The sequence below is a fragment of the Macadamia integrifolia genome, chromosome 2 (assembly GCF_013358625.1).
Source record: "Macadamia integrifolia cultivar HAES 741 chromosome 2, SCU_Mint_v3, whole genome shotgun sequence".
In the NCBI taxonomy this organism is placed as follows: Eukaryota; Viridiplantae; Streptophyta; class Magnoliopsida; order Proteales; family Proteaceae; genus Macadamia; species Macadamia integrifolia.
The window spans coordinates 29,963,699-29,988,671 of NC_056558.1; the positions used below are offsets into that span (position 1 = coordinate 29,963,699).

Consider the following 24,973-nt stretch of genomic DNA (forward strand, 5'->3'; position numbering starts at 1 on the left):
CTTCCCCACCTTTATTTTCTATAAGTCTTTCCCCTCATCTCTCTTTCTTATTACTTAGTTAAGCAATTGTAATTTCTAACATTAGGGTTTTGCTTCAACTTGTAGGTGAAGGAAGAACCAACCCGAATTTAGGAAGTTCTAAAGGAGCAGGTAGTTCCTAGTATCTTTTGAAACATCTTAATTCATTCTCTATTTTCTGAAGGAGCGGGTTCTTCCTAATTTGTATTTGCAATTTGTATGTAAGAGTTTGAATTAAATTATATTGTGAACCCTATTTATGCAGTGGTGTCTATAAATATGGATATGAGAGTTTTGGTGTTTTACAATTATAATGGGTAATTGTTGATAAATTAGTAGACCTAGATAAATAAGGGTACTTGGAAATGCTAAATGATATTTATAATACAGTCATTGTGGATGCTGCCCCTATAGGACACACAATGAGATTCAACATGAAATGTCTATTACAAGATGGAAAAAATGAGATTGAAGTGAATAATGATATAAGTGTTATGCAGTTGTTTCCTTTGAATGAAAAATTGAATTACATTGATTTGCATGTGTGGAACCTTTGTGTGAATAAGTACCCAACCAATAACTACACCATTAATGGTTACTTGAGTACCATAGTTACCAAGGAATTCCAAAATAGAAGGATTAATGTTGTTGGCACTGATGAATACGCCATTAATACTGTGAATATTAGGACTAGTAGGCATGAAAATGAACTTGTTATGTTGAGTGGTGCTCCATGCATGGATTTGATTGGGCCATTTGGTACTAGTGGTACCACTGCTGCAATTAGAAGGGCTAACAGTAGGTCTCTTCATACTATTGGGGAATCTAATAGATCACAGACTATTGAGGTTGCTAGTAACACTATATCCAATTCTAATGAAACTTTTATGAGTGACTTTGAATTAAATGATGATGAAGAGGATATTGATTTTGAATGTGAAGAAGACTATAATAAAGAAATCTGTGAAGGTGATGAGGATGATACATCACTTGATGAAGATGTTGTAGAGGATGATTTAAGAGAAGGCTATGTTGCTGATGACATAGAGAATGATGGTCAATTTTCATATTACAACTCAGATGACTGTCTTGCACTAGATTGCAGACAATATCATATGAATGAAGATGGAAAAGTGCACTTGAAAGTAGGATAAATGTTTCGAGATGTGGACCATTTTAGGAGTGTCCTACAATATTATCTTAAACAAGAGGGGGTTTAAAGTTTTGAGAGCTAAAAAATGAAAAGGTCAGGGTGACAGCTATTTATGCAAGTAATGGATGCAAATGGAGGATTCATGCCTCACCTATTGAGGATAATAATACATATATGATCAAGTAATTGACCACTGGGAATTCATGCATCAAAGTTACTAAAAATCCAAATGTAACTTCAACTTGGATTACAAAGAAACTTGCTGACATGCTAAGGATAGAGCCTGAAATGAATATTGAAAGCATAGTCACATATTTAAGAGAGACTTATGGTATTAAAGTAAACAAATGAAATGCTATAGGGCAAGAGTGAGATCTAAGGGAGAACATGAAGGTATATGGAGTCATATGCAAGATTGCCTAAGTGTGGTGAGGTGTTGAGAAAGAGAAACTTGAGCACTGTGTTCAAGCTAATGTATCATGATAGATACGACTTAAGAAGAAATCCTATTTTAAAAGGGCATTTCTTTGCATCGAAGCATGTAAGAGAGGTTTACTGGTTGGTTGTAAACCCTTTTTAGGTATAGATGGTTGTCATTTGAAAGGCAGATGTGGTAGAGTATTGTTGGCCACAGTTTCAGTTGATGGGAACAATGGACTGTTTCGGGTTGCATTTGGTGTCGTGGAAATAGAAAACAAAGAATGCTGGTTGTGGTTTCTTTACAATTTGTATGTTGCCTTGCAATTGGATGAGAATGACATTAGCCTGACATTCATGTCACACAAGCAAAAGGTATTATGCTTACAACTTTAACTCGTACAATTTTTTGTCTAAATCTAATTAATAAAGATCATACACTTAATCATATGTTTGAATTGATTTGTGTATGGACTTGTTGATGCAATTGTTAATATCTTTCTAGTAGCACGTCATAGAAATCGCAATAGGCATCTTTACTGCAATTTAAAAGCATTATATCTTGGACTACTGTTGAAGTCTCTTTTTTGGATTGTGCCTATGTAGAGCCCTGCTCTTTAAACCCGGTTTACTAACCGGTTGGTTTGGTTTGGTCTTGCAAGGTCTGAATCGGAGCGGGTTGATGCTGGTACATGGCGGCAAAGGTGACATCAAATGCTAGGTGGCTGGATAAGATTGAGCCAGTACCTGAAGTGATTCGCACGCCTAAGCTGTGCCCTTGCACATATCACAAGGCCATGTATAAATATGAAAGGTGCGTTATCACATTTGAATGGTAAGAACTTAGTCAACAACGCGTGACGAGAGTGAGGTATGTGTTAAGATTCCATCTACCTTCAAAATACAGCAAGATTGGCTTGTTTGGCCAGCTGGTGGGTGTCACTGGTAGGTGTGAGACCCACCAATGTGACCCACCTGTATGGGTAACATGGACTCCAGCATGCCCAGCTTGGGTGAGCACATGGATTTAATGTCGTAATGAGGTCTCTTGCACAATAATGTCAACTGCTTCGCCCGAAAATATGATTTAATGTGTTTTGATCCATAAATGGGCAAAACCAAACAGACCTTAGAAGATATTTACGAACCAAAGTATAAATAACACTTAAGTCCTTCTCTCTCTCCCATTTATGATTTCAGCAAAGTTTGGTGAGAGGAGTAATGATGAGGGAGAAAAGAGGAAGAAAAAGAAGAAGAGTGGGAAGAAGGCTGCCTCCTTGGATTTTGGAGCCGCATCTTACCTTTCCATCGTCGGAATAGCGTCCGGTGTCTTGAGATCTATATATTGAGATAAAAAACACCATAAACCCTTGAGATATGATGAAACCCTTTTTGTGTGTGGTTGAATCTAGAAGATAATGGAACCTTTGTATGATTTCCTTAAAGGATTTAAGAAGAAAAACAAAGATTTGAGAGTTATTGAAGTGGCATTTGAGTTTGGGAAGAGGATCCCAAGATTTGGGGTTTTTCAAGTTAATGTATGATTACTTTCCCCAAATCTTAATAATAGCTTAAATCCATGGAACAATCAAGTAGATAAGACTTAGAATGTGTGGGAACCACCCTATTGGGTTTCCAAGAGGTGGAATGAAGAAAAGAAGAAAACAGCAAAACCCGAGGAATATCGACGAGTAGGACCTGCGGGTGCCACACCTACCAACGTGAGCCGCCTGTCTCCTCTGTGTCTACCTGTTGGTAGGACAAGCAGTTGCCACACCTACCAGTGTGACCCGTCTGTCTCCTCTGTGTCTACTGATGGATAGGACCGGTGAGTGCCACTCCTACCAGTGTGAGCCACCTGTGTGGACAGTTTGCATAGGTGGTTCTCCGACCCACCTGTATGACCCAACTGTAGTCCAAATGAGCTCCAATGGAACTCAAACTCACTAACAACTTTCTTCACACTATTATATGCGTCATGACCATATCCTACGTCAATTATAATCTCGAATTGGACGTATTTCTAAACTCCTTATCTATGCTAGGTTTCGAGAAACTCATCTTCTCACTCCAGATCATACCCGTACCGCGAGTGTTGATTCTTCTACAAGAATAGGTAAGTGGGGAGAGGACTTTGAACTTATTTTGGGAGTGTTTTGGCATCATATGCATTCATATATTATATTGATGTTCCGATTGCCATTCTCATGCATATGCTTAATGTATGAGTGACGCATTTAGAACTGAACATATTGTATCTTAAATTCTATATGCATGTTTCTTGCTTGGAATCATGAGAATAGTTTACCATATGTTGTGGTATGGTGATGATTTGCCGAACATGTGTGAGATTTTTAGATTAGATACCGTAGTCAGCTTAGAAACAAATGCATTGGTACACCGTGGAATGGGACACATAAGTACTATGCAGTTGTACTATCTCATGTAGGAGCATGTGGTTAGGATATTATATTTCCTCATGCTACGACCCTTCCCAACAGGGATTTACGTGTTGGGCTATCACTGGGGGAAAGCATCATTCGCGGACCGCCGTGGTGGTTAGAAATACGCCTAGCTGATCATTAGGACAGTTGAAAACCTTGGTGATATATTCAAAGGGCCAATCATACTACTTTTAATTTTTACTATGGTTCGACCACGATTTACTTTTTCGAGTGCTCACGGTGGACCTTCTCCGACAACCCTATGTGTGTATCGCGGGATGGAGAACGCGTCTCAAACCTAGGGCATACGCGCACTGTGGTTGTGAGTAGCACATTATGTATGACCTAGTAATGATTGTTTAGGTGGAATATGATTAAAATGAATCTCATGCATATAGTATCATTTGAAATACATTTGCTTGTGTACATCTTTCTTTCCAATTACTGAGTTAGTGAGCTCACCTTTCGTGTACACACCTTTTTTGATGATTTTACAGGATACTCTGTAGAGGAACCCATGCCGAATCCCACTGACGAAACCCCAGTGGGGGATTGGTGGGTCCCCAAAGAATTCAAACACGGTGACGGCTGCCCGTGTAAGGGTTGTATTGCATGCAGGGCAATAGTGACAAATTCTATTTACTGTACTCATTTTTATTCTTTTGGTATATTTCCCTTGTGTGCTCTTGAAAGTTAAATTGCTATTTCTTATGTAAATATCATGCCTATGGGCCCACATGTAAATACTTTATATATAACAATTTGGGTATCAAGAGTATATGAAAAATTACAGGTAATCATTTGTGACAAGACTTCCGCTGAACTAGAATATTATATTTCATGATTACTTGTGGCTGGCTATACTATAGTTACTATATCAGATGATCCTGGATGGTTTTGGGTTACCCGAAGTGAACCCAGTCACCGGTGAGATTCTATGTGAACGGGGCGTGACAACCTAGGGCTCATAGTGAATTTATTTCTCATAAAGCAATGAAACAGACAAAGGATACCAACACTGGTGCATTTGACTAGCTGTCCAAGATTAATCCATCTACATGGTCAAGACACGCATTTGATTTTAGGTCCAAGAGTGAACATATCACCAATAACATGACAGAGTGTTTCAACCAGTGGATACGATGTTTGAGAACCAAGCCAATTTTGACTTTGATAAGCCAACTCAAACTTCTATTGATAAAAAGAATGCAGAAAATGTATGAGAATTCTTTTAGCTTTGTGGGTAAAGTAACTCCAAATATAATGAAGAAATTAAGAATAGTTAAGGAAGATTCAAGATTCGGTAATATTGTGCCAGCTTGTCAGGATGAGTTTGAAGTAATATAAGGTAGGTCAAGGTTTGTTGTTAGTTTGAGAGTTGGGACTTGTAGTTGTCAAAAATGGGATGCAACAGAGATACTTTGTAAGCATGTGGCAGCGACCATCTCATTTAATCGGGGAATCTCGAAGACTATTATGACACATTCTACAGTATAGAGAAATACAGGCTTGGACACAGGGAGATAATTCATCCTATGCCAGATGTTGACCTATTGGAAACCGATATTGGCCAAGGTGTGGTACAACCTCCTCCATTGAAGGGGCTTCCAAGTAGACCAAAAAGAAGAAGAAGAGGGAACTTGGTGAGGCAGCTCCACCAGAATTTAGGAAGAAATCTTCTTCTGTCAGGTGTGATATATGCAAATTAGAAGGACATAACAAAAGAACTTGCCAAATAGATTTGACCAACTAATTCCTAAAAAGAAGGTATTATACTACCAAGCCCTTCAACCCATAATCATCATATAGCATGTTCAAATATATACTCCATTTTTTTCTTATTTTTCTTGTGTAGAGGAAGCAAACAAATATGGATGAAGTGGAATAAATCACTAGTTCTCAAAGATTCACAAGGTCTCAGGCATCTTCTATGATCACCATTGATAGTGTTCAGGCAAAGAAAATAGCAAAAAATGGTTGCTAAGAGGGCAAGGAGAATGGGAAGAAAGAATGGTGCTGGAGATGGTGCGAGTGTTCATGGTTTATTTTAGGATGACAGATTTGACCCATATTTTGGTGGTGCTGTTGATAGTGGCTTAATCACATGCTTCTTTTAGGATGAGAGAATAGACTCATATTTTGGTGTTTGAAAGTATCAATAGTTGTAATATTTGTGTGGGTCACTTGTTTGACTGTTGTTTTGGAAGGATATGGATAATTCATGCTTTTAGGTTTGCTTGTTTGTTTGGTTGTTTGAGAATGGTGAACTTCATATTTATGGAGTCAAGTATGCATGGTTATTTGTGAAATTTTCTGTTTCTAAATGGATACTGGAGTGACTTCTCATCTAGGTTGTGTATGTTCATCACAAAGGAGTAGATGGTGGTGGGAAAAAAAAAAAAACTCATTTCATTATAACATCAAAATAAGTCATTTCATTAAAACTCATATAAGCCCCATTACATGATCCCAACAGTCAACATATTTTTTTTTTAATAATCGTCACAAGAAAGAACACTGACATAACAATTATCACAATAGTCAGTGTTCTAAAAGACTCATCAATCAGCTTCATTCTTTTCTCCAAGCTTCGAATCTCTTCATTTGGTTGATTTTCTTGCATTTTTTCACCTCTCATTGTTCATGGAGTGTCTCCTATTAGATTTTGTCGATTTGGTACATCAATGGGATCACACCAGGAGAAGAACCCACATCCATTCGGTGAATCTTCGCAACAATAGTATAACATGTTCTTATTTCTGAAAGACTTTGATATTCTCACTGATGCCCTTTTTCGATATTTGCAGACAAAGTTCAAATACTTGAATGAGCTTTGGTTGCTCTCATTAACACTAGATGTTGACATTGTCTATATGTGAAACAAAGATGATAAAAATGAGATCAATGTAATTTATAATGATTCTTTCAGTTTCAAACCCTTGTGATTGGAAAAATTTCCCTCACACAAAAATTGGTCGATTACAATACGATCCAACATAATAACAGTATTGGAATAGTTAATAAAAGAGGAAATTTCTAGTGACTGGCCAATTACAGTTCTAGGTATTGATGGGAATAATCAAAATTTTGCTTAGCAGTATACCAATATCAAAGATTAAAAAAAAAAAAAAAAAAAAAAGAACTCATAATTGGTGGTGGTTTTACTCTGATTCTTTCAGTTTCAAACCCTAGTGATTGGAAAATTTTTCCTAACACATCAAACCCTTAAATCAGAAAATGGAAGCAAAAATTTTAGACAGAGAACAATATGTAACCATTGTTTAGTCCTCATTTCATAAAGAAAAGCAAAAGGATCGCCGTCGCTGGTCCACCACCACTGCACCAGGCCGTCGTCATTGGTCAGGCCACATTTGCTTCACCAGGTCGTTGTTGCTACATCAGGTTGTCTCAGGTCACTGCTGATTGGGTCTATCCGCTTCAACGGTAGTATGAGGTGTGACTTATCGCTTATAAGGTAGACATAGATAAGGGTAATTTAATATTTTCATGTTTTAAATTGTTGTCTACTAACATTGTTACTTAAATATGGAACGATTATAATAATTTTCTCTGATGGGGTGTAATGTTATTATCAAATTCTTCGGGGGAGATCACTGTAATTTTAATTTTTTTTCTTCTGGATATATCTTTCCCGGACACGTCCACTGTTGGATGAATGGATGTTGAAGGTTTATACACGAAGGAGAACAAAATCACAAAAATGGACACGTTCGGTCCCCCTGACTACATGGGGGTCCTTTCCGTCATTCCTCCGAAAATGAGGGCAGAACTCATCAATCTCCCCAAAGAGAGGGATACTTTGGTAATATCATAGCTGAAGAAGCTAAGGTTTAAGTGACTAGTTCCTCACATTTCCTGTGGAGCACCGGGTACAGCACAGAAGTATATTGCAGGTGAGGTTAGGGTTTCTGCTCGTTACAAATCTCTTTTTGTTTTTTTCCTTCGCTTATCGACCAAATTGATAAATCTCGTATTCTTCTCACCGTCTATGTAATCCCCATTACCTTTTTCTATTTTGATTCCAGTGAAAGTTTGATTAATTTTAGTTAGGTCGCTTGATTTTTATTTTTTGGTTTTCTGTTTATACTTTCATGTCTTGATAGGTTGTACTTTCATGTTTTGTACTCATCTCTTGTTACTTGTTCTATTCATGTTGATTGGATTTTTGGAAGTCGGCTAGGGTTTAGGGTTTTTTTATTACCTCGATGTGATGACAGTGATTCAATATTCTCCTGTGAGTATTTCAACAAACCCTTCCTTGAGATTTACCTATGTTTTTAATTTTTGTAATTAAATGGACTTGTTTATATTGTATACTATGAAGGGAAATACTTTTTACTGTCATGCATTTGTTTTTCCTGGATTGTTCGCATCACCCTTGATTTTTATTTGACATAGAAATATTAAGAAATTAATTAGTGCGTTTTAGTTGATGAGCTTAGATCTATGAGTTGAATACAGGTAATTGCATGAACTTCTTGCCCTCTCCAGGTAAGAATGGATACTTCAATTTATTCTTAAATGAATGCCTTCTGTAATTTAAAGTTGCACTCGGTCTTTCAAATACTAAACCTTGAGTATGGTTTATGGTGGGTAACTGGAGAGTTTTGATGAATTAATGTTATTTTAAATTAATTAATTCATTTTTGGGTGCTTGCTACTAGATTGATTTGTGTTCTTGTTGTTCCTGACTTTGCTTATGTGAAATTATAAACAGAAAAAATGGCCAAAAGGAAGAATCCACTGGTATTCCTAGATGTATCGATTGATGGAGATCCTGCTGAGAGAATGATATTTGAGGTAATATTGGGTTTAATGTATTGGTTGGCTATAATAATCAGCTCGTAGAGTTTGGTCTTTCTTCTTAACTGTTCCTCTTGTGTTGTTTTACTCTGAAGTTGTTAATTTTCTTCCTTTCTTGTACTCTTCCCTGAAAATAAACATAGCCAGTAGCAAGGTTCGGAGTTTCGGCCTACACCTTGCTGAAATCTGGTAATTTTTGGCTATAGATTTTGACTGCTGATTTTGAGGCCCTAATGGTCAAATTAACCCCCGAAGATTCGGGTAAACCCTATTTTAGGCCCTCTACATATAGTGGAACCCTTAGATTATAAAAACACAAACCAATAATGGTAGTTTGGTTTTGACACTAGGTTGGTGGCGTATGCTGTATGCTGCTGTATACTTTCTATAACACAACTTATTCTATAAAAATTTTGGTACTTCATGAAGTTGTAGATTGGCCTACGATGTCCAACATATAAATTCAAGGGTAACAACTAAGTATGTACTTTTTTTCCCCAAAAATTCATTTTTAAGAAATTGATATACCTTCAACTTTGAATCTTGCAAAAAATTTCACAAATGCAGTTAATCATCATCGTAGATATATTCCAGTGTCGCCCAACACCTTGTTCCACAATGATTAAAAGATATGAGAGTGATTTGGCGAGTTTTCTAGGAAGGTCCTCTCCTTGTTGTCGAAGCTAGCAAATGGGCATCCATTTTGTTTAAAACCATGCATTTATACCAAGGGTTTGAATTGATTCAGCTGAAAAAATACTGAAATCTGAAACAAGGTTGAAATTTTTCCAAAGCTACTGAGCAGATATTGGTGAGGCCTAGGTATCACACCTGGTTTTTTTTTGACCTTTGTCGAAACCGATTTTTTTTGCGAGATTTTGGTCAGTTGGAACATTGGCCAGTATTATGATATCTTGCTTATGGGTGTTTATTGTTTTACAGCTTTTCTATGACTCAGTTCCAAAGACGGCAGAAAATTTTCGAGCACTTTGTACAGGTGAGCACTAAAATTAAGCGTACCTGTTACACTTCGATCTTTTTGATTCCAGCATCTGCCATCTTCAAATATTTGATTATTGTTATATGTTCTGGTGCGGCCTAATATTGGAATCAGTTATTGGTCCATGTATTCGTACCCCAACTTTGCATGTTCTGGTGTGTTCAAATATTGGATTCATTATTGGTCCATGTATTCATATCCCCAAGTTTGCTGGATGATCATATATTTTTTTGTGCCCACTTTGATACTGGAGTGCTTCCAGACCTGAACCCATTTGAGAACCCAAACCGCGTAATGGGTCCAAATTTGGTTCCTTGGTCTAGTAGAATATTAGTAGTTTATTTATTTACTTATTTAGATTTAACTTGTAATCTTTCAGTTGGGCTCCGTTTCTAATTTTAGATCTTAATTCCATATAGGTTGGGTTAGATGATTGGGAGATTTTAATTCTATTTCAGTTTTAGATTTCAGTTGGGAAACTTTTAATTTCGTTGCTATCATATTGTAACCCAAGCTTCTTCCCCCCCCCCCCCCTTTTTTCTGTGTGACCTCTCTCTCTCTTTCTTCTTTCTTTCATTATTCTGTTTTTCCTTCTGCCTTTTATTGGTAACATTATTGGGCTGAAGAAGAATCAATCGATCTCCTTCATAGTTGATCCTTTCTGTTTCTAACTCTGAGGTCTGAAACCCACCCTAAGGGCGACCGAATCTCTAGAATCCTGCCTCAAATTGGCTTCCCTATCATACGGATTACAGTCTGCAACAAGGCTGGTTCTTTACCTATCACTCTTTCCTGGATCAATTAATTATTGAACAAGTATTGCTGGGTTTTGAGGATTTTGTTGCTTGTAATCCGTAGAATAGAGAGTAGTGGACTTACTCCTAGATTCCCAAAGGCGTTTGAAGCCATCCATGTGTAGAGAACCGCATCCATTGCAAGCAAGCCTATCTTTCTGCCTCTAGTTTTGGGTGTTAAGAGGTTGAAGATGATAGCTCTTCTTATCTTATTTCTTTATTTGTTTTTTTTAAATTTAATTCATCTTTCCTTTTTGGAATTTTCAATGCTTTGGAAACATAATGTCCCTGATGTAGATAGGGTGCCAAGAGGAGAGCTCGAGTTGACCAGATCATGGTCCAGCTTTACCCTACATATGGATCTGGTCCAACCCAACAAACCAGGACAGGTGGCATGTTGATCTGGCATTCCTATGACACCATTGATCTCAGCAAGTTGGTCTCTAGTTCTGTCCTCAAAAGAAGCTTCTAGAAGATCCTCCAACTGTCCCTTATTGTTGAAGAAAGAAGCCTCAAAGGGAGAAGTCTAGAAGCCATCGAGTTGCCCAAGTAGATTAGGATTGGTTTCCTTTTTTGTTGCTGTTCTCCTTTTGTCCTGTTGAAAAATTAGTTTATTAGCTAGTTACTTAGTTTCCTTTTAAGAGTCGTTAATTTCCTTCTAGGAGTCTTTAAGTTAGTTTTCTTTTATTTGTCTCTTGTTAGACAAAGTAGTAGTTAATTTCCTAGTTAGTTTCTAAGTTGTTAGGAGTTTCCTTTTTGTACATTCAACTTTGTAATTAATCTTAAAGCCTATAAAGTGGCCATCGATTCGATGAAAGTACAAGCTGAATTAAGTAGAAATTGAGTGCCAACTCTTAGGCTGGGAAAGCTGTTATTTGAAAGAGTGAGATGCCTAGGATAGAGGGGTGAGATACCCAATCCAACCACTTCTTCCTCCGCTTCCAACCCTCCATCGATTTGTCCCCATTCCCTTCCCTTTTGTTTTTTGTTATTCAGTTAGTCAATTGAGAGGTTATTAAGGTTGTTATCAGACAATCAAATATGCTTGGGGGAATGGTGAAGAATCAGTCCAAGACCAACATCGATTTCAGCAAGCCAGATTACAGTTTTGAAGTTCCATCAAATGGCCACATCTCCAAAGTCCGAGGCCTGATCAGCAAACCCTTTTGGGGTTTTGTTTGTCATCCTAGAAGATAGATTCAACATCTTAGGGGCCACTTTCGATGCAACTTTGGGCTCCATCAGAGCCTCCTACAGCCAGCCACAGGCAGCCCTGGTTCTTCCCTGTTTTGGGGTTTTATTTCTAGATTCCAGATTTCTTTGGTATTTTGGTTGATTTATTTGGAGCTTTGGGGAACATCACTGGGGGTAATTGATCTCTCAATACCCTTAGTTCCATATGATGAGGTCATTATTATGGTTTTCCCTTGGTTAGTTCTCTCCCATTTCCTACAACGCTAAAGATGTGGGCCATGTGGCTGTAGTGATGTTCTGGAGCCTGTCCCAAAAAGAAAAGAAAAGAAAAGAAAAGAAAAGAAAAGAAAGAATCAATGTTGTTTGGGGGTCCTAAAGCGGTAAACTTATATAGGCTTCAAGTAGCTTGATGCCTAGGATCAGGATGGGATTATATGAAATAAAGACTTGCACTCAACTTTTATGATAGGTTATCTATCTTTGAGTTTATCTGGATTATTAATTGTTGCATGGATTTCCGTTTTATGTATTCCCATAATTTCTAGGATTTATGATTTGAATCTAATTTCTAGGATCCATAATTTGAATCATATGATTTGGTTTGTGCCTGTGGTCAACGATGCAAAAGTCGTCAAAATAAAAAGCAAAAATGATTCAACACTTGGACTGGATGTCAATAACTGAAAGAACTCACTGAGACCTAGAGTACTAAAATTCAATTCATCTTGCCCTTTTATAGTTTTCTTTGTTGGGATAAGGTTGACTTGAATTGAGTTGTTCCCTTTTTGGTTCTAAAACATGATTGTTTTCATACTTCGGGGTTTTAAGTTATAAGTTGCTAAACCAAAGGAAAAGAAAATTTTAATTCCCCCCCCCCCCCCCAAAAAAAAAGAAGAAATTTTCCCCCTTTTTATCTCTGAGCCTTATGTCACAAAATCTGGATTTCGTCAATATGTGAGTTGAATCCAATGTACTCTTTGGAACAAAGAATTTCTCATATATCTATTATTTTATAATTATTACTGGAGTGCTTCTGTTTGTTGTATATTTAGTCTGCTGTTTTTGTCTGCTTCTTGAAGAGTGGATTAATGAATCTTAACCAACTCAAATGTTTGCATTAATATGATTTTCTAGGTGAAAAGGGAATCGGGAAAACAACTGGAAAACTTCTTCATTACAAAGGATCAATTTTCCACCGCATTATTAAAGGCTTCATGGCTCAGGTATGTCCTTGATTTATTTACCCTGATGGTGTTTGTCCTTGGTGTTTTGATTGCCATAGATTGCATCTGAGCTTATGTTTTCTGGTTATGAGTTAGCAAGTGATGGCCTTTGTCCTTCAGTCAGTTACCGTTGTTTATGCTGTAGGATACAGGGCTGATGGTCACGACTGCTTTATTTTAAGGTTGTACTTACTAAGTTGTCCATCCTCATAATTTTACTGATCTTCATCCTACCCGAGCCAGTTTTTGTATGAACAATTTTCATTCTGCTACATTGGTTGATTAACAAGTAGCTTTTGTATTGCAGGGTGGCGATTTTTCCAAACGTGATGGTATGTATTATTTACTATTTAGCTGCCTTGCTTTCCTTTGTAGCTTTATTGTTTATTTAGAAGTGAATGTTCCAACTCTGTTCAGCATATGCATGTTTAAACGTACCACAAGGAGTATGTTGTATCTGTTTTTTGTTTGAGTTCTCTCTAAACAGTATCAACGCCAATATTTAAGAACTTAATGGTTTAATATGGGTTAACATGTAGGAAGCATTTTACTGTAACTTGTTACAATTTCTAACAGTGTCGAACGTATAGGTGCTGTGGGACTTTTGGATCTCTGCTATTGTGACCATTAGATGCTATTTACTAGTTTTTGATTTTATAGCTAATCTACATTTTAGTCAAATCACAGTATGACTGTGCTGCTATCGGTTAACCAAATTCTTATTGATGATTTGATTTTGACAGCTCTCTACTTTCTTTGTTAAGATACAAAAACCTTTAGAATTGTATACAAACTTCAGAAATAAGAAAATTTTCATACTAACCGAATCACCCATACTTAACTGGTTGTGTTTAGTGCTCTAATAACAATTGACTGTCACCTGCTGTTCTGCTAGTTTGTTTACCAACTAATAGCTTGCATGCATAAGGCCCCAAACTTTGTCCCAGATGATAGCTGGACGAAAAATTATATGAAATTAATGTGGTGGGAATTTTTGGTATTAAGAGAAATGGGGAAGCCATTTGGGAGGCAATTTTCCCCATATTACTGATTTGATACATGAAATTAGTTTTGTTAATTGTACGTTCAAGTACCTGCTCCTTTATCGTGAATTACTACCAACCATAATGTTGACAAAAGCATTACTTCTTGTGGATTGATATTCCTCATGACTCTCCCATTATGGACATATCATTACTATGGTGATATTTGATGTGTTTGCGTTGCTTTTCTTATTCCCATCCCATGAAGCTGAAAAGTATTGGGGAGACAAAAAGGTATAGAGTGCCAAATTATCCATTTCATTAATTGACTGGATCGCAAATTGTTTTTTTGGATGCCTAGCTGTACCTCCAATGTTAGGTTAAAGATGCTTCAGTACAACCCTCATATAGATTGTGCTCATAATTGTAGCCATAAACAAATGGTTTCCATGCTAAAATACACTTTTTGGATTAACACCTTTGATGATATTGATAATTGATTTCGCTGGTCTTTAAACAAAATGTAGCCTGTTGATGCTATGGATTCTCATTGGATTTCTCTTCCTTTTCCATGATTTGTAGGTACTGGTGGAGAGAGCATATATGGGGGGAAGTTTGCAGGTGAGAATAGGTCATGGTTTTTTGTTAACTTTGTCACTGCTAGTGAACCTCCATTCCTGAAACATATTGGTATTAATTGTAGGATAGGGAGAGAGAATAGAATGAAAGGAAACTTTTGGGGCCTTTTGGGTGGGGGGGGTGGAGAAAGTGGAGAGAGAAGAGATCACGAGGGGAGAGATTCACTCTCAGTTTCAAAATTTCCCAAATCTATTTTATTGTAAAAAACTGTGGAGGGGTGGATTGGTTGCATTGCTATCTATAAATATAGAGATGAAATCTCCTAAATTGACTCCATTGATAACTCTTAACCTTCCTAAACTAACTTAAACACTCAACTTGAAAGGGCTCTTCTAGATTAAACTAGGATGACTACTTAATATTACATGGGACCCACACCATTCGATAGGTATTCATGATCAGTTGCCTTGATTTGATGATTTGTTGCTTCTCACGAACAAAATCAGTGATGATGTTGAAGATTTGTTGTGGAAGAACAATTTCCACATGTTCGATCTCAAAAGAGTCGATTGTGATTTGCTCCTCTTTCTATTTAATCTTCCGTAAGAGGTTCTTGATCTTCAATCAGATCATCGATAAATTTACCTTTGATTACGATAATGGGCTCCTCTTGGCTGTCTTCATCATCAAAGGTTTACTCGATCAACTTGCTTTCAACTCGTGGTTGTAGAGCTTCAAATTGAATTTTTTAGAGGCTTGTCTTTGATACTCTCTTTAGACACATACTTTAGTGGATTACTGCTGAAAACTTTTTCAGATTTGGCATTAATACCAAATAATGCAGAATGAATAGCATTTTCTGCTGGTGGTGAGCTTACCTTGCTTATATCTCAAATGATATCCAAGATCTGTTATAGAAAGAGCAGGCTGCAGAAAATCTTCTTCATCAGAGAAGGAGAGAAGACAGGTATCACAGGAAGAGAAATATAAAGGAGAAAGAAGGGGGTGAACAAGGAAGTAGCCTATTGCTACCAAAGAAGAAATTTCAGGTTGATAGAAACAGAGGATGAAAGGAAACTCCCCCCCGGGGGGGGGGGGGGGGGGGTGTGTAAAAGAAAGAGGAGAGATCACAAGGGTAGGCAATCACTCTCAAATCTATTCCATATCAAAAACATGGAGGGGTGGGTTGGTTACGTTGTTATTTAATTGACTCTACTAGTGACTCTTAACCTTCCTAAACTAAAATAATTAACTTGAAAATACTCGTCTAGGTTAAATTAATTAACTACTTGATAGCACATGGGACTCGAACAATCTTTTCAATGTACTTAATTCCATGTACAACCTTAAATCCCAACTTTTGGGCATATAAAAGAGGCTCATTATAATAGAATAACTCAAAAATAACAAGCCTAAGTCCCATAGAACCTAACCATGAGCCAAAATGAAGTATTCCAAAGCCTAATTGGCCCAATTGAACACCCTTAATGCATCAACTTATTCTGAATAGACACTCTTTTTATATTTGATGTCTTAGATTGCTTTGCATTAAGGGATGGTAAGATTTGAGGTTGGGTCTTGGGTGCATGGAAATTTCATCAGCCGAGTTGCTAGGCATTTTAGACATTAATTTATTTGAAAATAAGCTTTTATGACATGCTTCTTGAAAGTACGATTGGAGATCAGTTCATCTGTTATAGTCCATTCTCTTGGCAAAAAAATTCTATAACACAACTGAAGAATATATGCAGTTGTTGGATATTTAGTATGGTCTATCCTTGCATGTAGCTGGCGTATGTTATTTCGTAGATTAATTTTTTTCTTGTCTGTAATATTCGTTTTATGGTGCTTCAAGCACATTTTGCTGAGGTTATCGGCTGATTCATGTCAACGTTTCAATTAGGGCATATTGTTTCTTTTCTTTTACCCCAACTTTGTTAGTAACTGGTGTTAATTTGACATTGTTCCAGATGAGTCCTTCAAGCTTACACATGATGGACCAGGTCTGCTATCCATGGCAAATGCTGGTCCTGGTAGCAATGGTTCTCAGTTCTTCATCACCTTCAAGTCTGCACGCCATCTTGATGGGTTGGTTTCTCTGCATGTCTGAAACTTTGTGGCATCCCACGCATGAAACTTTTTTTCTTCAGTTTGGCTGCTTCTATGTGTATCACAACAAGAAGAAGAAACCTCAGCCTTATCCCAACTAAATATGGTTGGCTACATGGATTCGTAAGGGTGTAAAAATGTAATAGAAGTAAAAAGAAAGACAAAACCACAACATAAACATCCCACCTAAAAGGGGTCGGCTGCAAGGGCCTTTGCTCGCCATGGATCTATTTGAGGTTATACTAGGGTCAAGACCAGCCCTAAACTTTGCATGCCTTTCCTTACTCTCTTGTGGTCATTTTAGGCCTGTCTCTAGCTCTTTTAGCTCATTCCATTTGGGTCCGATCATGCATCTTTACTGTTGCATCCATGGTCACTGTTAAACATGGTCAAACCACCACAAACGGCTCTCACGGAGATTATCATGGGCCGCAACTCTGATACAATCATTCCTTAATATCTCTTAGTTTTGCTACACATCCATCTCAATATCTTTGTCTCTGCCACACTCAGCTATCTATATGACTGCCGAACGTTCTGCCTCATATAGTCTTATGATTGTTCTGTAAAATTTTCCTTTAAGCTTTATAGGGATGCGTCGGTCACATAACACTCCAAAGGCACCACTCCACTTCATCCATCATACTTCTATATCATTCCTTTTGTTTATGGTTGACTCCAGCTATCTAAATAATCACTTCCCAGCATCTCTCGGTCCTCGAGTTTCACCACTTTGTTATTTGGGCCCAATTTGACTAAGTTAGGTGAAAGGTTTCATAGATGGTTGTGCAACACTTCAGCCGTTGGATATAAATAATTGATGCAATGACTGAAGTATTGGCCATGTTTTTTGCGCGACCGTGAATGAAAACCAGCACCATAAAGTTGAGTTGCAATGAAAAACCATAAAGGAATGCATTTTCTTATATTTGGTTTAATGTCTATAGGAAGCATGTTGTCTTTGGGAAGCTTTTGCAAGGACATGACACATTGACGAAGATTGAAAGCATGGGTACTGAACAAGGAAAACCTACTGCTTTGGTGAAAATTGTTAATTGTGGTGAATTATGTGAAGGTAAAAGTCATGGACAAACTACATTGGATGGTAGTTCTATGCTTCCCTGACATGGACTATTGTGATTCATATGTGTCTATATAGATTTGATCCTTCCTTTGGTGTTTGATGACTCGAGCACTCTTATCTGCAGATAAGAAGAAAGCAACTAAACTAAAAGCAAGGAAGGATGCTTATTCTGATTCTGATAGTTATGAAACAAGACGTCGGGGAAAAGACAAGAAGTCTTCTAGAGAAAGTAGGAGAAAGAGAAGAAAATACTACACATCTGAGTCAGATACTTCATCGGACACTGAGGCTGAATCATCAGAGTCTGACACTGACTCTGATTCATATTCTTCCTCATCTCCTTACCTTAGTTCTTCAAGCGATGACAGGCGCAGTAGGAGAAAGAGATCTTCCAAGGGGGACAAGTATAGACGTGGAAAAAGGAAAAGGGACCGACGCCATGGGAAGAAACGCAGGAGGCATGATAAGAGATCGAGACACAAATCAAGAAGGTTATCTTGGTCACTTGATAAAGCTTGTATATTAGTGTACCGGCTATTTTGATAAGTAGATAGAGGAAAATTAAATATCTTCCTAATCTTTCGTCTATCAGGGACAATCAACAGATTGCAGTTGCACTAATTTCAATATATTATTTAAAATCCTTAAATTGACTAATTACTATACAGGCTCATGATTCTGTATTCGTGTAATTCAAACTGAGCTCCAAATATATTTTGTTTCAGTGATTTATATGCATTATGTTGATGTTGGCATGTAATTTTGTAGATGTACTGCTGATTCTGGTGCTGAGTAGTGAGTATGGTTTGCTTGTTCACTTCGAGTTATTATTTTATGAAGCTTTCTACTCTGATTTACATCTATGACCTTGTGAAGATACTACTACTATTATATTCAATGTTAATTTATGGTTTAACTTAGAGATAGAAAGAACTGTTATTATGTTTCAGATGCTTGACTGTTTGTTCTATCTTGCGGATAAATTGTCTAGCTTTAGAATGGAATATGTGGACTTCTTACCTAGCAGCGTCTTTTCTATTTCTTTTGATTGGTTCTTTGGTGCTTGTTCTTGTAGCTTCTACTATAAATGTCTTTTGTTGGGTTTTGAAGTAGTTACTTTGAATCTTAGGCATCATGCTGAAAGTTCTGTTTTTTTCTTTCCCCCCTACAAGAATGCTGGAAAGTACAAGTGATAGTGAGACTGGAAGTACAAGCGAGTATAGCTCAGAGGACAGAGTTGATTCTCCTTGGCCAGATCGGAAGTCTAAAATCTATTCCCGGGTTTCTGGTAAGCCTTGAACTTCTACTCTACAGTTTTGCATTTCTTTTAGTGTGCGGAGCAGTTTTTTGATTGTGACCTGCTGTCTGGCTTTCCGTGCTTTATTTGGAAAGAGTACTCCATAATATCATGAATCCTGAACTTCTGTTTGTACTTTCAACCTGTTAGCATTGTTTCCAATCATGGTTTAATTAGTTTGAAGATATAATTCTGTCCAGTTTGAGTGGGGCTTAGGTTGGCTTGAGAAAGTTTCATAGTATGTATGGCATAGTATGGTGCTATATTATTAAAATGAGATAGTTATAAATAAGCGCTTTTTATTAAATGATAATATATGTATTTTTAATGGGTATGTTGTAGTTTATAATGTAAAAACATATTATGTCACCTGTCACGATTATAGATGATATATACATACAACTATCATGCTTTTATGCATGATAGATGAATATAGCTCATGGTTCAGATTCTCTCTGGGCTACCCTGACAAATCAGGGCCCGGCCCGGCCCGGCCCGGCCCAGCCGAGCCGAGCCGAGCCCAGGCTACATAACTAAATTGGTAGGGTTTTTGACTTCCTTGGACAATAGCAGGGCTGTTGGAAACTTCTACCTTGTTCTTATTGAGATCCATTTTTCCCATTCAGTATATTATGCTTTTAAGCCTCTCATGGCATCTGATTTTCACTTGCATATTTCCTGCACAGAGGTCCCACTATGCTGTCTGAACTTCTATAGGTAGGCCTCTCTAGTTATAACAGTTAAATATTTTTCCTTTGTGATGTTTTCTACTACCTTTATATGGCTTGAGTATCGATGTTTCCCGAGTTAATTAGTTGAGAAATATTGTGGTATGTTAATCAAAAGTGCAATGACTTGTTTCAGCTGGAGTAGAATCTCCATCAATCAAGGAGGTTTTAACCGCTCCTCGGCAAAAGAAAGGGGATTCTATGGATTTGGTTGACCAAGAAGTTGGATCCCTAAGGGAAAATGGAGAGCTGCGGAGCAATGGAGTTGAAGCAAAAAATAAGACTGACAGCAGTGCAGAGAGGCAGCCTGATGTTGTAGATGATCGCCCAAGCAAATCTAGGTCTTTCCACTACCTTGATTGTTTTTATGCTTTCTGAGTCTTTTGTATCGGTTATTTAATCAGAAGTTGATGAGCAGGAGCCGGAGTATGAGTCCTAAAAGAGCCATGAGTAAGAGTATGAGTATTAGTCCCCGGAGGAGTTTGAGCAAGAGCCCAAGTTTAAGCCCCAAAAGAAGTGAAAGCAGGAGTCCGAGTGGGGCTAGAAACGCCCCATGGACATCACAGCGGAGTAGGAGTATCAGCAGAAGCCCAGCAAGTAGTAGCAGCAGGAGCCCTGTTAGAAGTCTGCGTAGTAGAAGCCCTGCTAGAAGTCTCAGCAGAAGTCCAGTGAGGGGTAAATCTCGAAGAAGTATTAGCAGGAGCCCTGCAAAATCTCGGCCACAGAGAAGCGTGAGCAGAACCTCGGTGAGGTCTCTTTCACGGAGAAGCATCAGTCCTAGTGCAGTAAGAGTCCCACATCGGGGAACATTTAGCAGAAGCCCAGCCAGAGCTTCTCGGAGGAGCATAAGTAGAAGCCCAGTAAGGAGGAGCGTAAGCAGAAGTCCAGTTAGAGGTGTATCACGAAGAAGCATTAGCAAAAGTCCAGTAAGGGCACCTAGCCGAAATAACCGCCGCAACTATTCAAGGAGCCCTGTACGTGGAAGGAGCCTGTCAAGAAGTGCTTCTCCAGATGAATCGCCTAAGCGCATACGAAGGGGCCGGGGTTTTAGCCAGAGGTATTCTTATGCACGGCGGTATCGAACTCCATCTCCAGATCGTTCTCCTGTAAGATCATATCGTTACAATGGGAGAAGTGATCGTGACAGGTAAAATCAGTAAGCTTTTGTAAGTTGGAATTTCCTTTCAGTTTGCATGGTGGTTTTGTGTTAAAAACTGAATCTATTTTGTATATAACCAGATATTCAAGTTACAGAAGCTACTCTGATCGTTCTTCGTGGCGTTATAGGAGCCCACCAAGAGGCAGAACTCCTCCAAGGTTTGGATCCCTCTACCTTCTATTATTTTCTTCTTGCTTCACGGGGGGAAATTCAAATATTCTTACAAATTTCCCACCGCCTTCTAAAAGGGGTAAATGTGTTTGCTCCTAGATAAGGGCCATGCGCAGATGTGTTTTATTATTTCCTGCAGAACAAAATGGGACAAGCATTGAGTTGGGACCCACCATTGAAATTCCTATTACTAAATGGGATGTGTGTATATATATATATTTTTGGTAGGAACTAAATGGGATATAAAACCACTAGACTTTTTTCATCACCATCCCAGTCGTTTTTCTAGGTCCATCTTCTTTCTAGATGTGCCAGTGAATGTGATAAAGTTGGATGGTTTAGTCAAGTGAGATCCGGTCATCCGTATGTTGGGTTCAAATTTCAAATTGCAGCTGTGCTATATACCAAGTTCCCAACATGTTTTGACACTCTGGTGAAGAGATCTCCTTGGCCATAATCAGCCTTGGAAAATATAATCCTTGTGATTGGGTATTTAGGGTGTGACTGGTGAGTCTTTAAGTGGGAAGAGTACCTAAGCATCCAGATCGTTGGTTAATTCGGCCTCAAATGGGCGGAGGAAGTGGCTCAAGATTATGAAGATGCCATTTTGTATTTCTCTAGTCTTTTCCCCCTTGTGGCAATTTTATGAAACTGTGGGCTAAGCTTGTAACCACTTAATCATTTTGGGATGAAATTTTACTATTAAGATGGTTGATGCCTTAATGGGTCTTCTTACCACGTGGAGGCACTCATTTCCCTACATGACCAGACCAGTTATCAAGGGCTAAATGTCATTGTTTAATGCTTATATTGGAGTGATGTTTACGAGCACCCATTTGTTGGCCATCTTTTGAGATGACATCATTGTTTAATTCTTATATCGGGGTGAGGTTTACGATTACACATTTGGTTATCTTTTGAGATGATGTCTATTCTATTATAAATTCATCACCATTTTTGTATTACCTTTGAAAACCTGTCTGCAGATACAGAAGCAGAAGAAGCCGGACACGGAGTCGAAGTGTGTCACGCAGCCCAATCCGCTACCGAAGTGGAGGTAGAGGTCGTTTTAGCCGTAGCCCACTGCGTAGCCGTTCCCCTGTTGAGAAATCTAGGTCCCGTGGATCACCACTAGCAGAGAGGCGGAGGTCACTTTCTGGGAGCAGAAGCCTATCAGAGTCAAGATCCCCATCGGGCTCACCTTCTCCCAGAAGGGCGAGCAAAAAAAAGTCGAAGTCCACTTCTGTCAGCCCTGATGGGAAGAAGGGCCTTGTTTCATATGGAGATGTGTCGCCTGACTCGGGGCAAAGGTAGGAATGCATCGATTACTGTTGTCTGGTAATTATTTGGAGGAATTGAAGCATGTATGTCTAATAAGATTCTTGATGTTTCTCTCTCATTTGGGTTATAGGACCTTCAGGTTTTGGTTGGGTTTCTGATTGAATTTTCTCACGCTTTAGAATAAATGGTGGTATGTTATATATGAATTTATATTAATAGGTTATAACTTATTACATTGGATTATATGGTAGTTAACTGTTGTGACATTTGTTTAAAATGGTTGGTTAGCTGGATGGACATTGGTGAGCCGATGCAATTAACTATGTTACATGAGCCGGGTTATCGAATGAGCTCTAGGGCAATGCATTCAGTTGGTACATGCTAGCTGGTTGCCCCCAGAGTTCTCAGGAAGGATCAATCAATTGTCAACCTGAGAGTCAGTTGTTGAGCTGGTTGCTAATCAAGTTAGGTTATAAATCTGATTTTTGCAAATTCATTTTCCAATATAATTCTGACAATGTTCTAAGGAAAAAATGCAGTGTTTGGTTATGTGGCTTCTCAGGCCAGCTTTCCCAAAGTCAAGATATTCCAATGGGGTTAGTGTTGGTCTTTTGGTCTTAGTGTCTTTATTGTCATAAGGTGTGAGAATCACCTTACGTGTTGGTGCTTAGGATTTACAAGATATACAAATTACATCAGATCGGCTCCATTTGTTTTGTTGTGGAAAATTTGATAATAAAATTAGATTTTTCGTTGTTTGTTTTGTTATTTGAAAATTTTTCGCAATGCAAATTCTTATAAGAGACCTCCTCTTTGTCTAAAAAGAGACTTGAAAATTTTAACCAAAATATATATGGAAAATGATAAATGGCGGAGAACACGAAACCCAAAAATACATGATCTCCAAAGTCTACAGCCTTCTGGACGAAGCTGTGAGCTCCCCTTTCATTCTCATAGTTCTTTTCCTGTTCTCTCCACTGCAACTCTCAAACCGATTGTGGATCGAAGACGATAGAAAAAATCCTTAGAAAACTCAAGTGAAGTTGAGTAAGCAAGTTAAATAACTATTTTTTATTCCCTTTTTAAACAATATAGTTAGTTTTCACGAAAGCCAAACACGTAATGTATCAAGACATGATTCTTATATGCAAAGAGTGACCTAAACAAGAGGGTTAATGCAATGAATGAACATGTACGCTTTAACTAGGAATATAACAGTGACATAAACTTGGGTTATTAGATAATATCATAAACGTAATGTACTTACAAAACATTGAAGAACTATACCTACATCAGAGCCTAGGAGAGAAGTATACTACCAATGTTTCTCCCAAAATAGTAGTGGTATACCCACATAGCCCATAGAGTAATTATAACTAATGAAATCAAAGGATCTTGTACCCAGGTTACCTGAGTTCATAAGTGATATAGCCAAAATAACCTCTCGGTGGGGGGTAATGACACGTGTCACTGTTAGGACACGTGTCCCCCACCAGACGAAGGGCCCAAGGAACCACTCACACCCGAGCACGCTCAATCACCGAGGCACGCCCGCAGAATCACGCGGGGTCACGTCGTCTGCATGAGGGGAATATTCTCCCAGAAGGTTGGACGTATTCTAGTAGGACTCTAAGAGGGAAGAAGGGGAAAAAACCCTAAGGCCGAAGAGCTATATAAGAAGGCACGGAAGAAAGGGGAAGGTAAGTTCTGAGACCCTCGCCATTACCCACTTATTAAACTGTGCCGCCGACCCTGATTTGAGCGTCGGAGGATTAACCCCGGACAAAGTTCCGGGCCTCCGTCGTCTGTGTTTGTGTAGGTTGGACCAGCGGGGTTTTTGGCAGCAACAGATTGGCGCCGTCTGTGGGAACGACGGTAATGGTAGGGAGAACCTACAACCGAAGAAGGACGAGAGCGACGTCCAACCTAGACATGGGGGAGGAACCTTCAGGGGAGCTTCCTCTCTCAGCGGAAACTGGACGAGAAAGGGGTCATGATGACCGGGAAGTGTCCGTCAGATACCAGCGGTCGGCTGGATATTCAGTACGGGAAGGCAGCGACCATCAGCCTCCCGCGGCCCAGGAGTACGTGACAAGGCAACAGTTCGAAGACCTCCAGAACAAATACAACCGGATGGCCGAGACTATGAGGGAGGTCTCCAAAGCTGTCTCCCATAAGACCGGCGGAGCACCCCCAGGCACCCACGTCCAGTTCGAGAGGGCTCGAGAAGAAGACCGAAGCAGTACGGGATCGACGAGGGCCGGCCGTGATCCTCGAAGCCGAGCAAGGGAGAGTCCTGCGCCCCGAAGTAGGACGCGACGCGCCGCAAGAGACCCGCATGGGGATCAGCACCAAGGGGACAAACAGAGGTCCGAGGACTCGGGATTAAAGAGGATGATCTTAGACCTGAAGGACGAGATCAGAAAGGTGGCAGAAAACCAGACAGGGAACCGCGAGCCCGACCTCACCAATGATACGGCCTTAGCTGACGAGGTCATGAGGGACCCGCTCCCGG

At 38.8% G+C, this 24,973-nt stretch overlaps 1 protein-coding gene across 5 annotated transcripts; it reads left to right on the plus strand.

Annotated features, from left to right (window-relative positions):
* The first annotated feature begins 7,810 nt into the window (after nt 1-7,810).
* LOC122062893 (peptidyl-prolyl cis-trans isomerase CYP95-like) lies at nt 7,811-22,701 on the plus strand. 5 transcript variants are annotated; one of them, XM_042626585.1, is made up of 14 exons: nt 7,811-7,946; nt 8,771-8,853; nt 9,799-9,853; nt 12,979-13,067; nt 13,375-13,399; nt 14,633-14,671; nt 16,600-16,717; nt 17,686-17,813; nt 17,947-18,313; nt 18,995-19,110; nt 19,984-20,188; nt 20,266-20,994; nt 21,087-21,164; nt 22,164-22,701. In XM_042626585.1, the coding sequence occupies exons 2-14, from the start codon at nt 8,776-8,778 to the stop codon at nt 22,489-22,491; spliced, it is 2,355 nt and encodes a 784-aa protein (XP_042482519.1). In that variant the 5' UTR covers nt 7,811-7,946; nt 8,771-8,775; the 3' UTR covers nt 22,492-22,701. The 5 variants fall into 5 exon arrangements, with proteins under 5 accessions (XP_042482519.1, XP_042482510.1, XP_042482526.1 ...); XM_042626576.1 differs by having other exon boundaries at nt 7,813-7,951; XM_042626592.1 differs by lacking the exon at nt 7,811-7,946 and adding an exon at nt 7,996-8,043.
* The last annotated feature ends 2,272 nt before the right edge of the window (nt 22,702-24,973 follow it).